The 17,433-nt window shown below is 28.4% G+C and overlaps 1 protein-coding gene across 2 annotated transcripts in view; it reads right to left on the bottom strand.

Annotated features, from left to right (window-relative positions):
- Nucleotides 1-17,433, bottom strand: part of LOC123263509 (dynein axonemal heavy chain 1-like) — a 33,274-nt gene that overhangs the window by 15,352 nt on the left and 489 nt on the right. The window contains exons 1-2 of one of the 2 annotated variants that reach the window (XM_044726344.1): nucleotides 14,101-14,438; nucleotides 11,218-11,660 (exon numbers count right to left, since the gene is read on the bottom strand). In XM_044726344.1, the coding sequence (XP_044582279.1) occupies nucleotides 11,218-11,660; nucleotides 14,101-14,373 (716 nt within the window). In that variant the 5' untranslated portion in view covers nucleotides 14,374-14,438. Of the gene's footprint in view, nucleotides 1-11,217; nucleotides 11,661-14,100; nucleotides 14,439-17,433 lie in introns of those variants that run through there. The other variant, XM_044726345.1, reaches the window with a different exon arrangement.

Below are 17,433 nucleotides of genomic sequence, written 5' to 3'. Positions count from 1 at the left end.
ACAGCAGTTCCAGGAACAATCGTTCTAAGAACAGCAGTTCCAGGAACAATGATTCTAAGAACAGCAGTTCCAGAAAAAATTGTTTTAAGAACAGCAGTTCCAAGAACAGAAATTCTTGGAACAGTCGTTCTACACTGATAGAAGTATTTAATTCTATTTAATAAGATTTAGTAACAGATACTAAATGATAAAGTAACAAACCTTTCATTACCAAATATTTAGTAATAGGTACTAAATCATTTATTAAAGCCCATTTAGTTCCTCCAAATAAATATTTACTAGTATTTAACAAATTATTTATTGCTACGCAATAAATCGTTTATTGGTATCAAAGAAATTAATTTTTAAACTAATTTTAGCGTGTTACCCAACTTTTTAACTTAAAATAAATAAAAATAATTCAAATAAATAATTTTAAGTAAAAATATAAGGTATTATAAAGAAAATAATCTCATTAAATTATAATTTTTTGTTTGAGACATTTATAAAATTTAAAATTAAACAAGTTTTTAACATATCAATAATAGACTAATTAAAAATGTTAACTAAACTCCACTGAGAAAAAACATAAATAGAAGCCATTTATTGGGAGGATTCCAGGAACAATAGTTCTAGGAACAGAAATTCTAGAAACAATCGTTCTAAGAACAGCAGTTCCAGGAACAATCGTTCTAAGAACAGCAGTTCCAGGAACAATCGTTCTAAGAACAGCAGTTCCAGGAACAATGATTCTAAGAACAGCAGTTCCAGAAACAATTGTTTTAAGAACAGCAGTTCCAAGAACAGAAATTCTTGGAACAGTCGTTCTACACTGATAGAAGTATTTAATTCTATTTAATAAGATTTAGTAACAGATACTAAATGATAAAGTAACAAACCTTTCATTACCAAATATTTAGTAATAGGTACTAAATCATTTATTAAAGCCCATTTAGTTCCTCCAAATAAATATTTACTAGTATTTAACAAATTATTTATTGCTACGCAATAAATCGTTTATTGGTATCAAAGAAATTAAGTTTTTAACTAATTTTAGCGTATAACCTAACATTTTTACTTAAAATAAATCACAATAATTAAAATAAATAATTTTAAGTAAAAATTTAAGGTATTATAAAGAAAAGAATTTTATTAAATTATAATTTTTTCTTTGAGACATTTATAAAATTTAAAATTAAACAAGTTTTTAACATATCAATAATAGACTAATTGAAAAATTTAAACTAAACTCCACAGAGAAATGACATAAATAGAAGCCATTTATTGGGAGGATTCCAGGAACAATATTTCTAGGAACAGAAATTCTAGGAACAATCGTTCTAAGAACAGCAGTTCCAGGAACAATCGTTCTAAGAACAGCAGTTCCAGGAACAATCGTTCTAAGAACAGCAGTTCCAGGAACAATGATTCTAAGAACAGCAGTTCCAGAAACAATTGTTTTAAGAACAGCAGTTCCAAGAACAGAAATTCTTGGAACAGTCGTTCTACACTGATAGAAGTATTTAATTCTATTTAATAAGATTTAGTAACAGATACTAAATGATAAAGTAACAAACCTTTCATTACCAAATATTTAGTAATAGGTACTAAATCATTTATTAAAGCCCATTTAGTTCCTCCAAATAAATATTTACTAGTATTTAACAAATTATTTATTGCTACGCATTAAATCGTTTATTGGTATCAAAGAAATTAATTTTTAAACTAATTTTAGCGTGTTACCCAACTTTTTAACTTAAAATAAATAAAAATAATTCAAATAAATAATTTTAAGTAAAAATATAAGGTATTATAAAGAGAATAATCTCATTAAATTATATTTTTTTGTTTGAGACATTTATAAAATTTAAAATTAAACAAGTTTTTTACATATCAATAATAGACTAATTGAAAAATGTTAAGTAAACTCCACTGAGAAAAGACATAAATAGAAGCCATTTATTGGGAGTATGTGTATTTTCAGAAGGGAAGATAAATCTTCCAAAATCGAACTTAATAAAATAATCTGAGTCAGTGAATAGGTCATGTATCACGTAAACATTGGAATTAAAGCATAGCCATCTACCAACAATACTTACCAAATAAATATTTAGTACTTGTTACTAAATATTATTTGGTGGAAATAAATATTTATTTCCATGTAATGAGGCTTTGTTGATATAAAGAAATCATTTATTAACCTGTAACAAATAATATTGATGGGTACAATATATTTGTTTTTCTCAAATAAATGAATAAAAATTTTGTTACTAAATCAGTTTAGTACTCCGAACTAAATACTTCTATCAGTATATAAAAATGGGAGCAGTACTTGAAAAGACTTTTCAAATTGTTGTGATACAAAATCCGATTTATTACGGATAATATGCGCATTTTATAATTATTAAATGATACAGTAATTGATTTCTGTAAGTTTTTTCAATTATGAATCAAAATAATTAGATTTTTGTTAACTTAAAAGTTGATACGTCGAGAATAGCCGATAGATGCTATTTTTTCATGAAAAAGGTACTAAACCGTAAACCGAACAATTAGTAAAAAAAAACGGTATATCATAATTTTAAGTAAAAAAAATTGTACCACCCAATGAAATAGTCTTTTTTAAATAACACATATTTTTTGCAAAGACATAAACTATAATTTTAATATTAAATTTTAGCGTGTAACTATACCTCGAAATTTAAAAAGCGGTGCCCATAACCTGAACAAGCTGGGGCCGTATAATTTTAACAGCACTCTAATCTCTAATAGGTTTATAGACTAGTGATCAGTATTGTCATTTGTATTGATTACTGCTAATTAAATAAGTTTTATAGCTAAAAATTAGTGTAGTTAAAAATTATTGAACGTTTTGAATAGAGTTTTTTTTTATTTATAATTGAAAATTTGCATTGTCATTCATAAAAAATTGAATTAAAAAATTAAATACAAATATTTATCATTTTTAAATGAACATATTAAATATTGATAGTATTAATTTTAATATTAATCAATAATATGTTATTATTATTCAGATATTTCAATAAAACGTTGAAAATTTTTAGTGTGCCTATTTTACTGTAATACTTCAGTTATTTTAGCCAGTTTTTTTTGTCGAATTATTACGAAAAAACTACGAAATAAATTCAGAATAGTTACGGCAATACAATAGAAAAATTACGGTATATTAACAGCATTTAAACCATAAATGTACCGTATATTTACTATATATCTGCGGCAATATTGCAGCAAAAAACCGGAAAAGAAGATCCCTACTTTCTTATTACCGGCAAAATACCAAAAATATGCTGCTTTACTACAATCTTTCAATAGCTTAAAATTTTTTTTTATAATATTATAAATTATCATGAATAATTTTTGAGAGGTTGATAAATTAATTTCTCTGATTTTATTATTATTATCATTTTTTTTAGTCCAGAACGGGATTCGAACCCGGATCATCTAGTTACGCGCCGAAGGCTCTACCAGTTGAGCTATTAGAGACACTATCCGTATCCATTTACTCAGTCACCTAATAAGACTCACCGAGTAATGAACACAACCGCCCATCTTACGGTAGAAAGCAATATATCTTTAATTATATCAGTATAAACGCGGCAAAATTGCAGTATATCTTTGGTATTTTTACCGTAGAAATACCATTTTATTATTGTAAAATTATAGTAATATTATAGTTAATACATAAATTTTTTACGGTAAAAGTTCTAGAGTTTTACGGTAATTTTATCGTATTATTTGTGAACTTTGCAGCAAAGGTACGGTAGAAATGCTGTATAACTATAGTAAAAAAACTGGCCAAAATAACCACAGAAATACCGTATTATTTCAGAATTATAGCGGTTAATTTATGGTAAATGCATTAATACCGAAAATTTCCCGAGTAAAAACAGAATTCCGCCGCACCACCGCTGCACGGCTTTTTAAGCGCCGCACCACCGCTGCACTACAGCCGTGACAATTTTGGTTATTTTACAAGTGCCGTATCACCGCCGCACCACCGCCGTGACAAGTAAAGAATTTATCTATTCGCCGCACTACCGCCGCACCAGCGCCGTGACAAGTAAATAAATTTCTATTCGCCGCACCACCGCTGCACCACAGCTGTGACGCGCCCGGGTAAAAATAAAATTATTAATTTTTACGAGAAAATAATAAATTTCGTTCGACCGCCGCACCACCGCTGCACCACCGCCGAACCATACCGCTGTTTGATGGTATATACATCGAAATAAAATATTCGTTGATCATTCAAATAGCTTAACTAAATTTTTTAAGTTAAGTATGGCTTGCAGTGCAGTTGGCAATGTTCGAGACTTCCATGCAGACGATCCAGGTTCGAATCCCATCACAGTTCAATTTTTAAAATTCTTTCAGAGTATTTCGATAGGCGTACCGCTTCTGTGCAACCCGAGGACGAAATTAAAAATCTACATCAACAATACGACTAAAAAAATCAATAATTTCGCGGTGCTTTGGCCTGATTTAAAAAAAATTTTTTTTTTAATATTAGGCATTCGATTAAAAGGAGGTTGATCAATAGGTCTTACATAAAGATTTCTAGTCGCATTATTTATTAATTAATTATTGCGTGATAAATTAATTATGATACCATTTTTTGTGAAATTGTAGGTATGATCCGAACAAAAACAGTTTCACTGTAAAAAATCGCGCCAAGTCCACGTTCATAAGACTTTGAAGAAAAAAAATTTTTTTTTCTTTACAAAAAGATATAAAATCAAAATATTAAAAAATTCAAGTAACCGATATGATTGTATATAATTTTCGGAAATTAAAAAACATTTTGTTGTAAATTTAAAAATTAAAGAAATAATTTTGGAACGTATTTAGTGTGCGTGGTTGCAAAATATTTTACTTTTTATGAAATTCGTAAAATCTATCTACTAAGACTGAAAAAAAATTTGACATACACAATGACGCACACCAAGTACGTTCCAAAATTATTTCTTTAATTTTTAAATTTACAACAAAATGTTTTTTAATTTCCGAAAATTATATACAATCATATCGGTTACTTGAATTTTTTAATATTTTGATTTTATATCTTTTTGTAAAGAAAAAAAAATTTTTTTTCTTCAAAGTCTTATGAACGTGGACTTGGCGCGATTTTTACAGTGAAACTGTTTTTGTTCGGATTTTAGTATTTTTGTAATTATAATACAAATTGACAATTCGTACCAACTTAAATCTCGCGTTGGCTGCATTTTTCATAACAAACTATCCTCTTGAAGCTACAGTTTATGTAGAAATAATTCCAGCGTACCCTGGCGAGTGTAGGTGCAAGCTGTGAAATATCTTTTTCTAACTGTAGTTTCTTATCTATAGAAGGATTACCATGGATTCTCGAATTATTTAGTCTGTGGCATGTCACTTTCTCCATAAGAAAAAAGTCAGGATCTAAAAATCTGGGTCGCTATAGTTTGTGCCAGTGAATTTAATTAATTTTAAATAGAATTTATTATTTTCAAAGACCATTATTAATTAATATTGATAATATAATATATAACGTATTATTATAGAGTATCATTGAAGAAAAAAAAGGTCTGTAGAATGAATAAAATTTTGCAACCTGAAAATATCGTTCTGCTTACGGTAAACACACTCGGTAGTCTGGCGCTCCGTTTGCAACGGATTTGAACGGAACTTGGCGCCAGATTCTACCGAATCTGTGGATTTAGCATTGGTGCGGCGGTGGTGCAGCGGTAGTGCGGCGATGCTAGGGGGAGCAAATTTTTTGCGTGCGGCGTAATAGTCCGCCAAACGGTGGTCGTGCAGCGGTGGTGCGGCGGTCGAACGAAATTTATTATTTTTCCGTAAAAAATAATAATTTCATTTTTACTCGGGTTACGGTATTTCAAAAACCGCGAGGGCATATATTTTATTAGTTAAACTACTGCTCCCAGAGTGTTAAACTACTGCGGTTTGTCAGAATTGATTGTTCAACTACTACTCTTTTGATAGTCTATCTTAAAAACGTTGTCAAAATATGAATATTCAATTATCTTTTGATGCACGGGAAAATTAGTTTGCTAGTTGTTATTAACTTTCTAAAAAAATTGGTAGTTAGCAGATTTTATATAAAGTTATTACAATTGTGGAATTGCCTAACTTTTGAAAACTTTTCCTATTTCCCGACTCAGCTCGTCAAAGTTTAGAAAACACAATTAACGCAAAAGTTTGTAGTTACGATATAACCGGGTTTTACTGTAACTCACAAAATTCTCATCAGATCATAAAACGTAGCGTACTTATTTTTTGAAGGATTTCCAAGGTTAACTTCGAAGATCAGCTTAATCGCTCGTTTAGTTTACTAATTACAGCAATTAATGATATTTATAAATTAATTAAAAACGAAAACTTTTAGTGTCTCTCCTTGCTGTAGCTTAAGAATAAGATAACTTACTAAATAGCTGTAAATTTTATCTGAAAGCTCATTAAATAACCTTTTATTTACATAGCTATTTATTTTGCTAGATGAATAAGTTTCAAAATGACAGCTATTTAAAAGTATTTAAATTTAATAAGATAATTTTATTGCTTTCTTAAAAAATTGCAATTAAGTGCAATGAGTTCAATACAATCATACAAATTATAAAATTATAAGTACATATAAAGAAAAGAGTTTCAATTTGTTAATGTTCAATAATCGATTCTCTCAGTTCACAAAGTGTTCCTATGTAATTGTAGACGTTCAATAGTTCATTAGGTTTACTAAGTTGCAGAATGGAAACCAGGTTTGCGTTGTTCATGAGACTTGAGATGATTTTAAGGAATTTAGATCTGATTTCAAGGTATGAGGGACAGGGCAGCAGGAAGTGGAAAAGCAAGTCATTTTCACCAGAGTTGCAGGTCGGATAGGACTTTAAATTTAATAAAATAGTGAGTTTTAGTGATTCTTCAAGCGATTACACTAATAGAAGGATTTAGTACGGAGTACTAAACTGATTTAGTAACAAAATTTTTATTCATTTATTTGGGAGAAACAAATATTTTGTACCCATCAATATTATTTGTTACAGTTTAATAAATGATTTCTTCACTAGCAGTTTCACCGCCACGGTTATAATATGATCAATTCACGGTCAAACATTAGTCTATATGAAGTGATTTGACGGTTTACATTAGGTGTCGTGAACAATTTTGACGATTGATTTACCGACTGTAGATCCGAGAAATACCTTTTCCTGCGGGTGAACTTACGGTGACCCTGATAGCCACAGTTTCAGACCAACCAAGTTGGTGTCAGATAGTTGCCACCAACTTAGCGACAACTTGCGGTCAACTTCCGAATTTGTAACTGTTGGCGCCAAGTTGGCTACAAGTTTCTGAGAAAAAAGAGACCAATCTACTGCCGCAATATGTCGCCAAATTTCTTGAGAAACTTATCGTCAACTTGGTGTGAAAAAGTTTCAGAGCAACTTTTGCCGACAACTTGGTGACAACTTGGTGAACAAGTTGACACTATGACCCAAATTTTACTTTTTGTAATTGAGTATTTTAGTTTATTTGTTGTTAATTACTTAAAAATTAATAAAAACAATTATTGTTATTAGTGCGGCGATTATTATTTAATTATTGTATTTATTTAGTTAATAATTTTATATTATTGTTACCGAAGGTATGATTAAATTAAGAAAATAAGCGTGTGAGAAATTATTACGAAGCCGAGCGAATTAATTGTAAAAGAAATTAAAAGACTGGGAAAATTATTCTAAGTTCCGAACAAGATTTAGTATGGGAAAGTGATGAATGGATATAAAATGAAAGAAATGACGATTATTATTTTGTAAGAAATAAATTAGGTAAGCGAAAATTTTATAAGTCCCGAGGACAATTTAGTATGGAAAAATCAATGAATGGATATATAATGAAGGAAATTGCGATTAAAATAATAAAGAATTGTGAATTTGACGAAACGAATGGATAGAGAATGAAGAAAATTGCGATTAAAATAATAAAGATTTGAGTTTCAAAAATAAAAACTTAGAATTTGGCGAGACGAATGGATAGAAAATGAAGGAAATTGCGATTAAAATAATAAATAATTATTTTTGAATGCTAGTTCGAGAACACCGGACAGGTGTCTAAAACGACTCTTCCTTTTCGTTACAAGAGAGTTAGGCAAAAAATGATAAACGCCAAAATTTGGCTCGATAAAGGAAGCAATTCTTTCTCGGGAGAATTACTCGGGCGAATACTCTTCACCAAGTAATTCCAGAGGATGATACTTTACCTGGAGTCTGACCAAGGCCCAGGTAAGTATCATGAACCGACCGGGTGAAAGTGCTTCTCCCCGTGCCAAAGCCTTCAGCTGAGGTACGGTAGGTGATCATAAGCCGTGTAGGTGGGGGCGAAGAGGACACTCTCCATTCGCTCTCGGGGTAGAGATTTAGGCCCAGGGGTGACGGCTAGTCTCCTGGGAAAGCGGGGAACCAGCTCTTGACAGTTAGTTCGCGATTTTGAACCGCGAGTATGTGTGAAAAGAGTGTTCTAATATATTGTTTATATTGTTTAATTTGTTTATATTGTTTATATCGTTTATTAACATGATCAGGCCAATAAAGAGGTTTTTCTTTTTTTCTTTGATTTATTTAAAATAAAGTGTTTTGTTTATTATTTTGTTATTGATAATGTAATCTCCGTTTATGACCCTGGACTCCGGCGAGCAAATTTCGAGCCGGGGAAAAATAAATTTATTTTATTTTTATAATTTTTGGAAAACGTAGACGATACAACACCAACCGAGTTACTTTCCAAGAGTTGCCGCCAAGTTGGTGACAAGTTGCGGCAGTAGATTGACAGAAAGTTGCGGCCAACTTGGCTATCAGGGGATCTGATCGACATTTGACCATCAATTCACCCGCATATAACTGACAAACAACTAGCTCATTACGGTCGATTCACCGTGTCATCGTAGGAATCCGATGAAAGAAAATAGGTGCATTCACCCAGAATAATCGATATTAAGCTCGTATAATGTTCGCGTATACGATAATATTAAAAAAAAAAAAAAAATTAAATGTAAAATCACTTCGCCCAGACCAAGGATCGAACTCGGATCATCTGATTGACAGTCAAGGGATTTTCCTGTAATGCTATCCCAGACGTGCATTAAAGATGCATTTTAATCACGGTCTATTTTACGGATACTTAATTTAGTTTTGATAATTATTTCTATTCTATGAATTCTAAATAATAAATCAACAAAGCCTTGTTACATGGAAATAAATATTTATTCCCACTAAATAATATTTAGTAACAGGTACTAAATATTTATTTGGTAAGTATTGTTGGTAGATGGCTATGCTTTAATTCCAATGTTTATGTGATACATAACCTATTCACTGACTTAGATTATTTTATTAAGTTCGATTTTGGAAGAATTATCTTCCCTTTGAAAACATACATACTCCCAATAAATGGCTTTTATTTATGTGCCTTCTCAGTGGAGTTTAGTTAACATTTTTCAATTAGACTATTATTGATATGTTAAAAACTAGTATAATTTTGAATTTTATAAATATCTCAAACAAAAAAATATAATTTAATGAGATTCTTTTATTTATAATACCTTATATTTTTACTTAAAATTATTTAGTTTAATTATTTTTATTTATTTTAAGTTAAAAAGTTGGGTTACACGCTAAAATTAGTTAAAAAATTAATTTCATTAATACCAATAAACGATTTATTGAATAGCAATAAATAATTTGTTAAATACTACTAAATATTTATTGGGTGGAACTAAAGGGGCTATAATACACTGTTAAAAATTTCGATTGTAATTTTAAAAGAAATGTATTGAAAGCTAATAGGCAAAACATTTATTTAAAATTACAATCGGGTATAGTAATATTATAAAAAATATATGGCTCTGTGAGGTTACTAATTTTACAAAACGGTTTCGTAATTTTAAAAATATTTTTAGATCAGCTAAGTTTGTAAAATTACAATACTTGCCTTTAATTTTACTTTAATTGAAATAATAAAAAAGAAAGATTTGATTTAATATTTGTTGTCGTTTCATTTTTATGAAGCGCAGACTAGATTTTGCACCTCAAGTAGACCTAATTTTTAGAACTCTGATGATATAAAGTGAAAATAATATTTACCCTAACTAAGAATCGAACGCGAGCCGCGCGCTTGCTAGACCGTTACCTAACGCCCTAAGCCGTACGACCGATAGGTGATTAAACATCTTATTATTCTTATAAGCTAATCCTATGTGGTGATTGAGCATTACGGCTTATTATTTATTATTTACATTATTTATGTTATTTGATGCTGTTTATTGATGGAAAATAACTAACTTTTACATTACTTATAATTCATTGAATATTATAAAAATTAAAGTCTAACATATACTCATTAAAATATATTGATTTGGAAATGATCGTTTGAGCGTAATATTAAAATTTATAAAAGATAAATGATGCCTCGAATTTATTATTACAAATAAACTTGGACTAAAAATTAGTAAAAACAAATATGAAGGACATTGTTGTTTTTTGATACATCAGTCTCATTTTTGTAATACTGAAGAGTATTGTTTTTAAAATTGGAAAACAGTGACGTAGAATTACAATTCGTGTAATATAATTAAAATTGTCTGGTAACATTACATTGCACTGTGTAATTTTACAATGAAAATTGTAAAAATAAAAAAAAGCTTTTTAAATTTTTTATGAGATTATTGTAATATATATCACAATATTTTTTTGTGATTTTACATACAATTATGCCGAATCAGATGACAAATAATCTTTGCAAAATTAAAAAGCTTTATCTTAAAAATTGATCAACGGTTTTGTAATATTATAGTGCGTGTTAGGTTTATACATGAAGTTTGTAAAATTACAATACATCTTAGTAGATTTTCTGACTGGTGTTGGAAAATTACATGAATTGTATTGCATTTCGCATTGCTATACACTGATTTGTAATTTTAATTATTATTTCTTTTGTAAATGATTGTAATTTTACAAAAATTTTTAACAGTGTAAATGATTTAGTACCCATTACTAAATATTTGGTAATGAAAGGTTTGTTACTAAATCTTATTAAATGAAACTAAATCTTTCTATCAGTATACTATTAAATTCGATAACTTATAATATTTCAGTAAGCTCCATCTAAAAGCTTATAAGCTAAGTCTATCTATATATTAATAAATATTATAATAGAAAAATCTTTACTCACCGAAGATAGGATTCGACATCCAAGCTCAGAATCTCAAGGTACATTTGATAACTATCGACGTAAGCTATCAATTTACCAATAAGCGGTCGATAGAAGCTCTCGATGCTTGTCTTTGCATCAACAATTACGTCATCCAGAAGCCCAATAGGCGAAAGGAACATATTCGGGGGAAACTTCAACTCCGGAAACAGGTAAGCTTGTGGATGCTTAATTGCATGCAACTGAACCACTATCTCGTCAATCCACTTCAATAAAGACGGTACAAACTCGTTAATTTCTTCCGCATATGAAAATATTCTTGAATTGGTTGTGAGAGTCACTTCAAAAATTGCATCTAATGAGGGCTGTAAGCTTAGAAAGCTGCTTAAAGGATCTAGCATTGGAATTACCAACAATAACTGATATTTCTCTATCGAAGACTTTATCAATGTATTCAATGCAGTCTGAAAAAATAATTAATACAATTAAAAAAAAAAGTTGGGTAAATCTTAACATGCCTTAAGCACTTGTTAGAAGTTAGCTTTTAAAAGTAGCTTAAATTCATAAAAGTTTTTACTAAGGTAAAAGCCCCAATTATTGAAAGGGGTCTAAATATTGACACCCTTTATTATTTCTAAATATATTTAATTGTTTGTAATAAGAATAACTATCATATAAATTTTTATTAAATTCTAATTAATTAAAAAATTGAAAAAAATTACTCAATTTAAAATATTAAATGTTAATTATTAAAAAAAAGAGCACCAGTTCATCAAACCAGCATACGAGCGTTTTTCTTAACAACTTTGGTTAGAAAAGCAATTTTTTTAAATGCCGAGTTTAAATTAATTTCTTCATCTAATTATATGATCTTTTTTTTTTTTTTTTTAATTAACAATATATGAAAAATTTATAAAATTGAATAATCGAAATTAATTGTTTCCTTTATAATATTTAAATAATGAGTGTCAATAACTATAGTTGATAATTTTTAAGTTGAATCTCATATTGACAGCCAGTCGACAGCACTATCACGCCTTTTTTTTTACTTTAACCTAAAAAATTAACTGTAAGAGTTTGAACTCTGTTGATTTAATAAATTAATTTTTATATTTTTAATAGTAATTAATCATTTATGCAAATTATTATTAATAAACTTTAATAATATTGATTACTTAATAATAAGTTTTGATAAATAAGAATAAGCTGATGATTCTAGGCATAAGCAGTATAGGTGTCAATAATTGGAGCTAAGGTATGTCAATAATTAGATCAATCAGTTATTTAACCTATCAATAATTGGTGTATCCGAATACTCTATTTAATTATTTAAAATTAATTAGTAAATATCAGTGATTATCGTTTTAAAAAAAGAAATTGATTAGTTAAAACATTACTTGAGACATTACCACAAACAAAATTCAACGATATTGATATTTGATTGGTTAAAAAAAATCAAATCATAACTTTGTCTCTTATAGTGTCAATGATTGGGGATTTTACCTTTACTAAGATTTGTTCATCTTTAACAAAAAGTATTATTTTGATCTTGCTGTTCCTTATTCTGTCAATTTTTGTACTTAGTTACAGGTAACTTTCTCTGAACAGAAGTTCCAGGAACAATCGTTCCAAGAACAGCAGTTCCAGGAACAATAGTTCTAGGAACAGAAATTCTAGGAACGATCGTTCTAAGAACAGCAGTTCTAGGAACAATAATTCTAAGAACAGCAGTTCCAGAAACAATTGTTTTAAGAACAGCAGTTCCAAGAACAGAAATTCTTGGAACAGTCGTTCTACACTGATAGAAGGATTTAGTTCTATTTAATAAGATTTAGTAACAGATACTAAATGATAAAGTAACAAACCTTTCATTACCAAATATTTAATAATAGGTACTAAATCATTTATTAAAGCCCATTTAATTCCTCTAAATAAATATTTACTAGTATTTAACAAATTATTTATTGCTACTCAATAAATCGTTTATTGGTATCAAAGAAATTAATTTTTTAACTAATTTTAGCGTGTTACCCAACTTTTTAACTTAAAATAAATAAAAATAATTAAAATAAATAATTTTAAGTAAAAATATAAGGTATTATAAAGAAAATAATCTCATTAAATTATATTTTTTTGTTTGAGACATTTATAAAATTTAAAATAAACAAGTTTTTAACATATCAATAATAGACTAATTGAAAAATGTTAACTAAACTCCACTGAGAAAAGACATAAATAGAAACCATTTACTGGGAGTATGTGTGTTTTCAAAGGGAAGATAAATCTTTCAAAATCGAGCTTAATAAAATAATCTGAGTCAGTGAATAGGTTATGTATCACATAAACATTGGAATTAAACCATAGCCATCTACCGACAATACTTACTAAAGAAATATTTAGTACCTGTTACTAAATATTATTTGGTGGAAATAAATATTCATTTCCATGTAATAAGGCTTCGTTCATATAAAGAAATCATTTATTAAACTGTAACAAATAATATTGATGGGTACAAAATATTTGTTTCCCCCAAATAAAGGAATAAAAATATTGTTACTAAATCAGTTTAGTACTTCGTATTAAATCCTTCTATCAGTGTAAGAACAGCAGTTCCAAGAACAGAAATTCTAGGAACAATCGTTCTAAGGAGAGCAGTTCCAGGAACAATGGTTCTAAGAACAGCAGTTCCAGGAACAATCGTTCTAAGAACAGCAGTTCCAGGAACAATCGTTCTAAGAACAGCAGTTCCAGGAACAATCGTTTTAAAAACAGTAGTTCCAAAAACAGAAATTCTAGGAACAATCTTTCTAAGAAGAGCAGTTCCAGGAACAATAGTTAAGTCAACTAGAAGATTCTAGCTTAAGGCATGCAATATTTAATATAAATAAAAATAATTATATGTACCTGCATATGTTGGACGATAAGGTTAACCAATCGCTTGAGTTTAACGACGTCGTAAACCCACGGATCTGTTTGACGGATATTAAAAGCGCCTTTTCCGACTTCACGAAAGGAAATTTTCACAGTATTTATTATTTTTTCCAGCCACTGGCCTTTCAAGTATTTTATTGTTTTCGCAGCTGTCTGGAGCTGGAGAAAATTGAATTGTTCAGGCGTTAAGCATTTATCAAGACGATGCGAAATTAAGGTCATGCTTGAAGCTTTATTGCACAGCATAATTATCTTCGCGAGCACATCATGCACTTCCCGGCGAGCAAATAAAATTTCTCGGTGAATTTTTTTTTGAATCTCCTAATTAGAAGGTAATTTTATTAAAAAAACTTGATATTAATATTAAATTTTAAAATATTTCATTAAATTATTTCGCAAGTCGTTAATTAATTAAAATAGCAAAAACTGTAGAGAAAAACTGTAATATAATTTAATTGTAATTATTACCTTGTAATTTTGCATCGCTTCTATTTTATAAAAGTCATACTTGACCTCTGGCTTTTTCCAACCAGAATATTTTTCCACTCTCTTCTCTAAAATTAACCTCAACTCAATTTTTCGGTAATCCGAGGATACTTCGGATATTAACTTAATTAAAATTTGTCATTTTTAAAGATTTAATTAAATTAAGGCATTTTCTCTTATAAAATTTTAATTCCGCGTACTGTTAAATTATTTCCGGCAATCTAATTATTATTAAAAAAAAAAAAAAAATTATTACCTTTGCAATTTTATCATCGGGATACTTTTTACCACGAGTCGCTAATTGAATAATTTTATCAATTATTTCTTGATTTATTTCAATTTCATTTTTTACTTTTAAATTTTCCAAATAAAAATCTAATCCGTCCATCTTCAAAACTTGAAAAAAATTAATTAATTTACTAACCTATCAATTATCAAATTTAAAATGTCAAAATGCTAACTTTAATATCATAATTAATTAAACAAAATTTACTAATCGAAACAACTAGCGAAATCGCAGTCACTAGGTGACTAACGTGACTTGTGAACTATGAATAAATAAAATTTTGCTTTATTAAATTAATGAATTTTGTTAAATTGCACTGTACTTTCTTAACAATTGATATTTTTAAATATATAAGCTAATCCTGATGTTACACTCATCAAGAGCTTTCATTTGAGTACCCACATCAATTTTTCATATATTTTATATATTTATATATAATATATATTATGAATATGTATATTAGGGTGTGCCAAAATGTAACTTCTGTGGAGAACCTTTTAAAATTGGAATTTTGTGTTCCACTTTTAACAGCAGCTGTGATTGGGCATTTCCTGAGATATTTCGGGTTGAGAGAATTCATTTGATTATTTATAGGGTTTTTAACAGGAGATTTAATTGGGCACTTCCGGCCAAATTTTGAATTTTCACCGGAAATACCCGAACTAAGCTTCTGTTAAAAAATTTTATGAAAATCAAATACATTGTCTCACACCAAAATATATCAGGAAATGCCCAAACGCAACCCCTGTTAAAAGCGGAACTAAAAATTCCAATTTTAAAAGGTTCTCCACGGGAGTTACATTTTAGCACACCCTAATATACATATTCATAATATATATTATATATAAATATATAAAATATATGAAAAATTGATGTGGGTACTCAAATGAAAGGTCTCGATGAGTGTAATGTCGGAGTGAGCTTATATCTTCAAAAATATCAATACTTCACTAGATACAAGGTCATTTCTAATTAATGAGAATTAATTGAGCATATATTCAATAATTTTCAAAATTTTATAACAAATAAATAATAGCAAAAAAATTTTTTAAATGAAAGAATGCAATTTTTTAAAAATAATTTTCTGTTTTAAAATTAATAACATATTAAATTTTTATATATTTTTCATAAATACATACATACAATATATATTTTTTAAGATGTAAGCTCATCCCGATGTTATACTCATCAAGAGCTTTCATTTGAGTACCCACATGCATTTTTACATATTTTTCATATATACATATATATAATATACATTAATATATGAAAAATTGATATAGGTACTCAAATGAAAGGTCTTGTTGAGTGTAACATCGGGATGAGCTTATATCTTTAAAAATGTCAATAGTTCTGAAGATACAAGGTCATTTTTTAATTAATGAAAATTAATTTAGCATGTATTTAATAATTTTAAAAATTTTATAACAAATAAATGATGGCAAAAAAATTTTGAAAAATGAAAAAATGCAATATTTTCAAAATGATTTTTTGTTTTTCAATTCAATAACATTAAATTTTGATATATTTTTCATATATTAGGTACTAAATATTTATTTGGTAAGTATTGTTGGTAGATGGCTATGCTTTAATTCCAATGTTTACGTGATACATGACCTATTCACTGACTCAGATTATTTTATTAAGCTCGATTTTGGAAGATTTATCTTCCCTTTGAAAACACACATACTCCCAATGAATGGCTTTTATTTATGTCTTTTCTCAGTGGAGTTTAGTTAACATTTTTCAATTAGTCTATTATTGATTTGTTAAAACGGTTCTGTAATATTACAATGCGTGTTAAGTTTATACACTGATAGAAAAACAATCTTGATTCAAGAAACTTTTTTTCTTCAAAACTTGAACTCTTGAAACTAGATATATGTATATATATATATATATATATATATATATATATATATATATATATATATATATATATATATATATATATATATATATTTCTTTCAAGAATTTTTGTCTCTTGGTTCAAGATAGGCGATAACATTGATTTAAGATGTTACCGACTTGTGTTAAGAATGGCTTTTTTTTTTGTCATTAATTAATTTACTTATTTCCAAGAAATAATTTTTATTTGGTATAACAATTAAAGACTATTTAGTTTTTGAAATATACTTTAATGAATTATTTTAAGTTTTTTAAACGATAATTTTATTTTGATTGAAAAACTTAAATGTATCGATTGAAGATAATATAGCTCTTAAGCCAAGAAAATCTAAATCAAGAAAAGAAATTCTTAACAGGCGAGACCATCTTTTTCTCGCTTTGCTCTCACGGAGTTCAACGGAACTATCTCTGTCGCACTCCCAACAGCAGAGCAATTGCAGTTTCGATTGGTTTCACGAAACGAATGAAATTTTTGAAAAAAAACGCTTTGTGGTGAAATAGTTTATTAAATTATCTATTATCTCTAAAAACGTTTTTTCAAAATTTACATTCGTTTCGCTAAGCCGATTGAAACTGCAATCACTGGTCTCGGCTGTCCTCCAAAATAAATTCTTAGATCAAGAAAA

This window comes from Cotesia glomerata, linkage group LG4 (genome assembly GCF_020080835.1).
Source record: "Cotesia glomerata isolate CgM1 linkage group LG4, MPM_Cglom_v2.3, whole genome shotgun sequence".
In the NCBI taxonomy this organism is placed as follows: domain Eukaryota; kingdom Metazoa; phylum Arthropoda; class Insecta; order Hymenoptera; family Braconidae; genus Cotesia; species Cotesia glomerata.
This window is presented reverse-complemented; position numbering and strand designations above follow the sequence as displayed.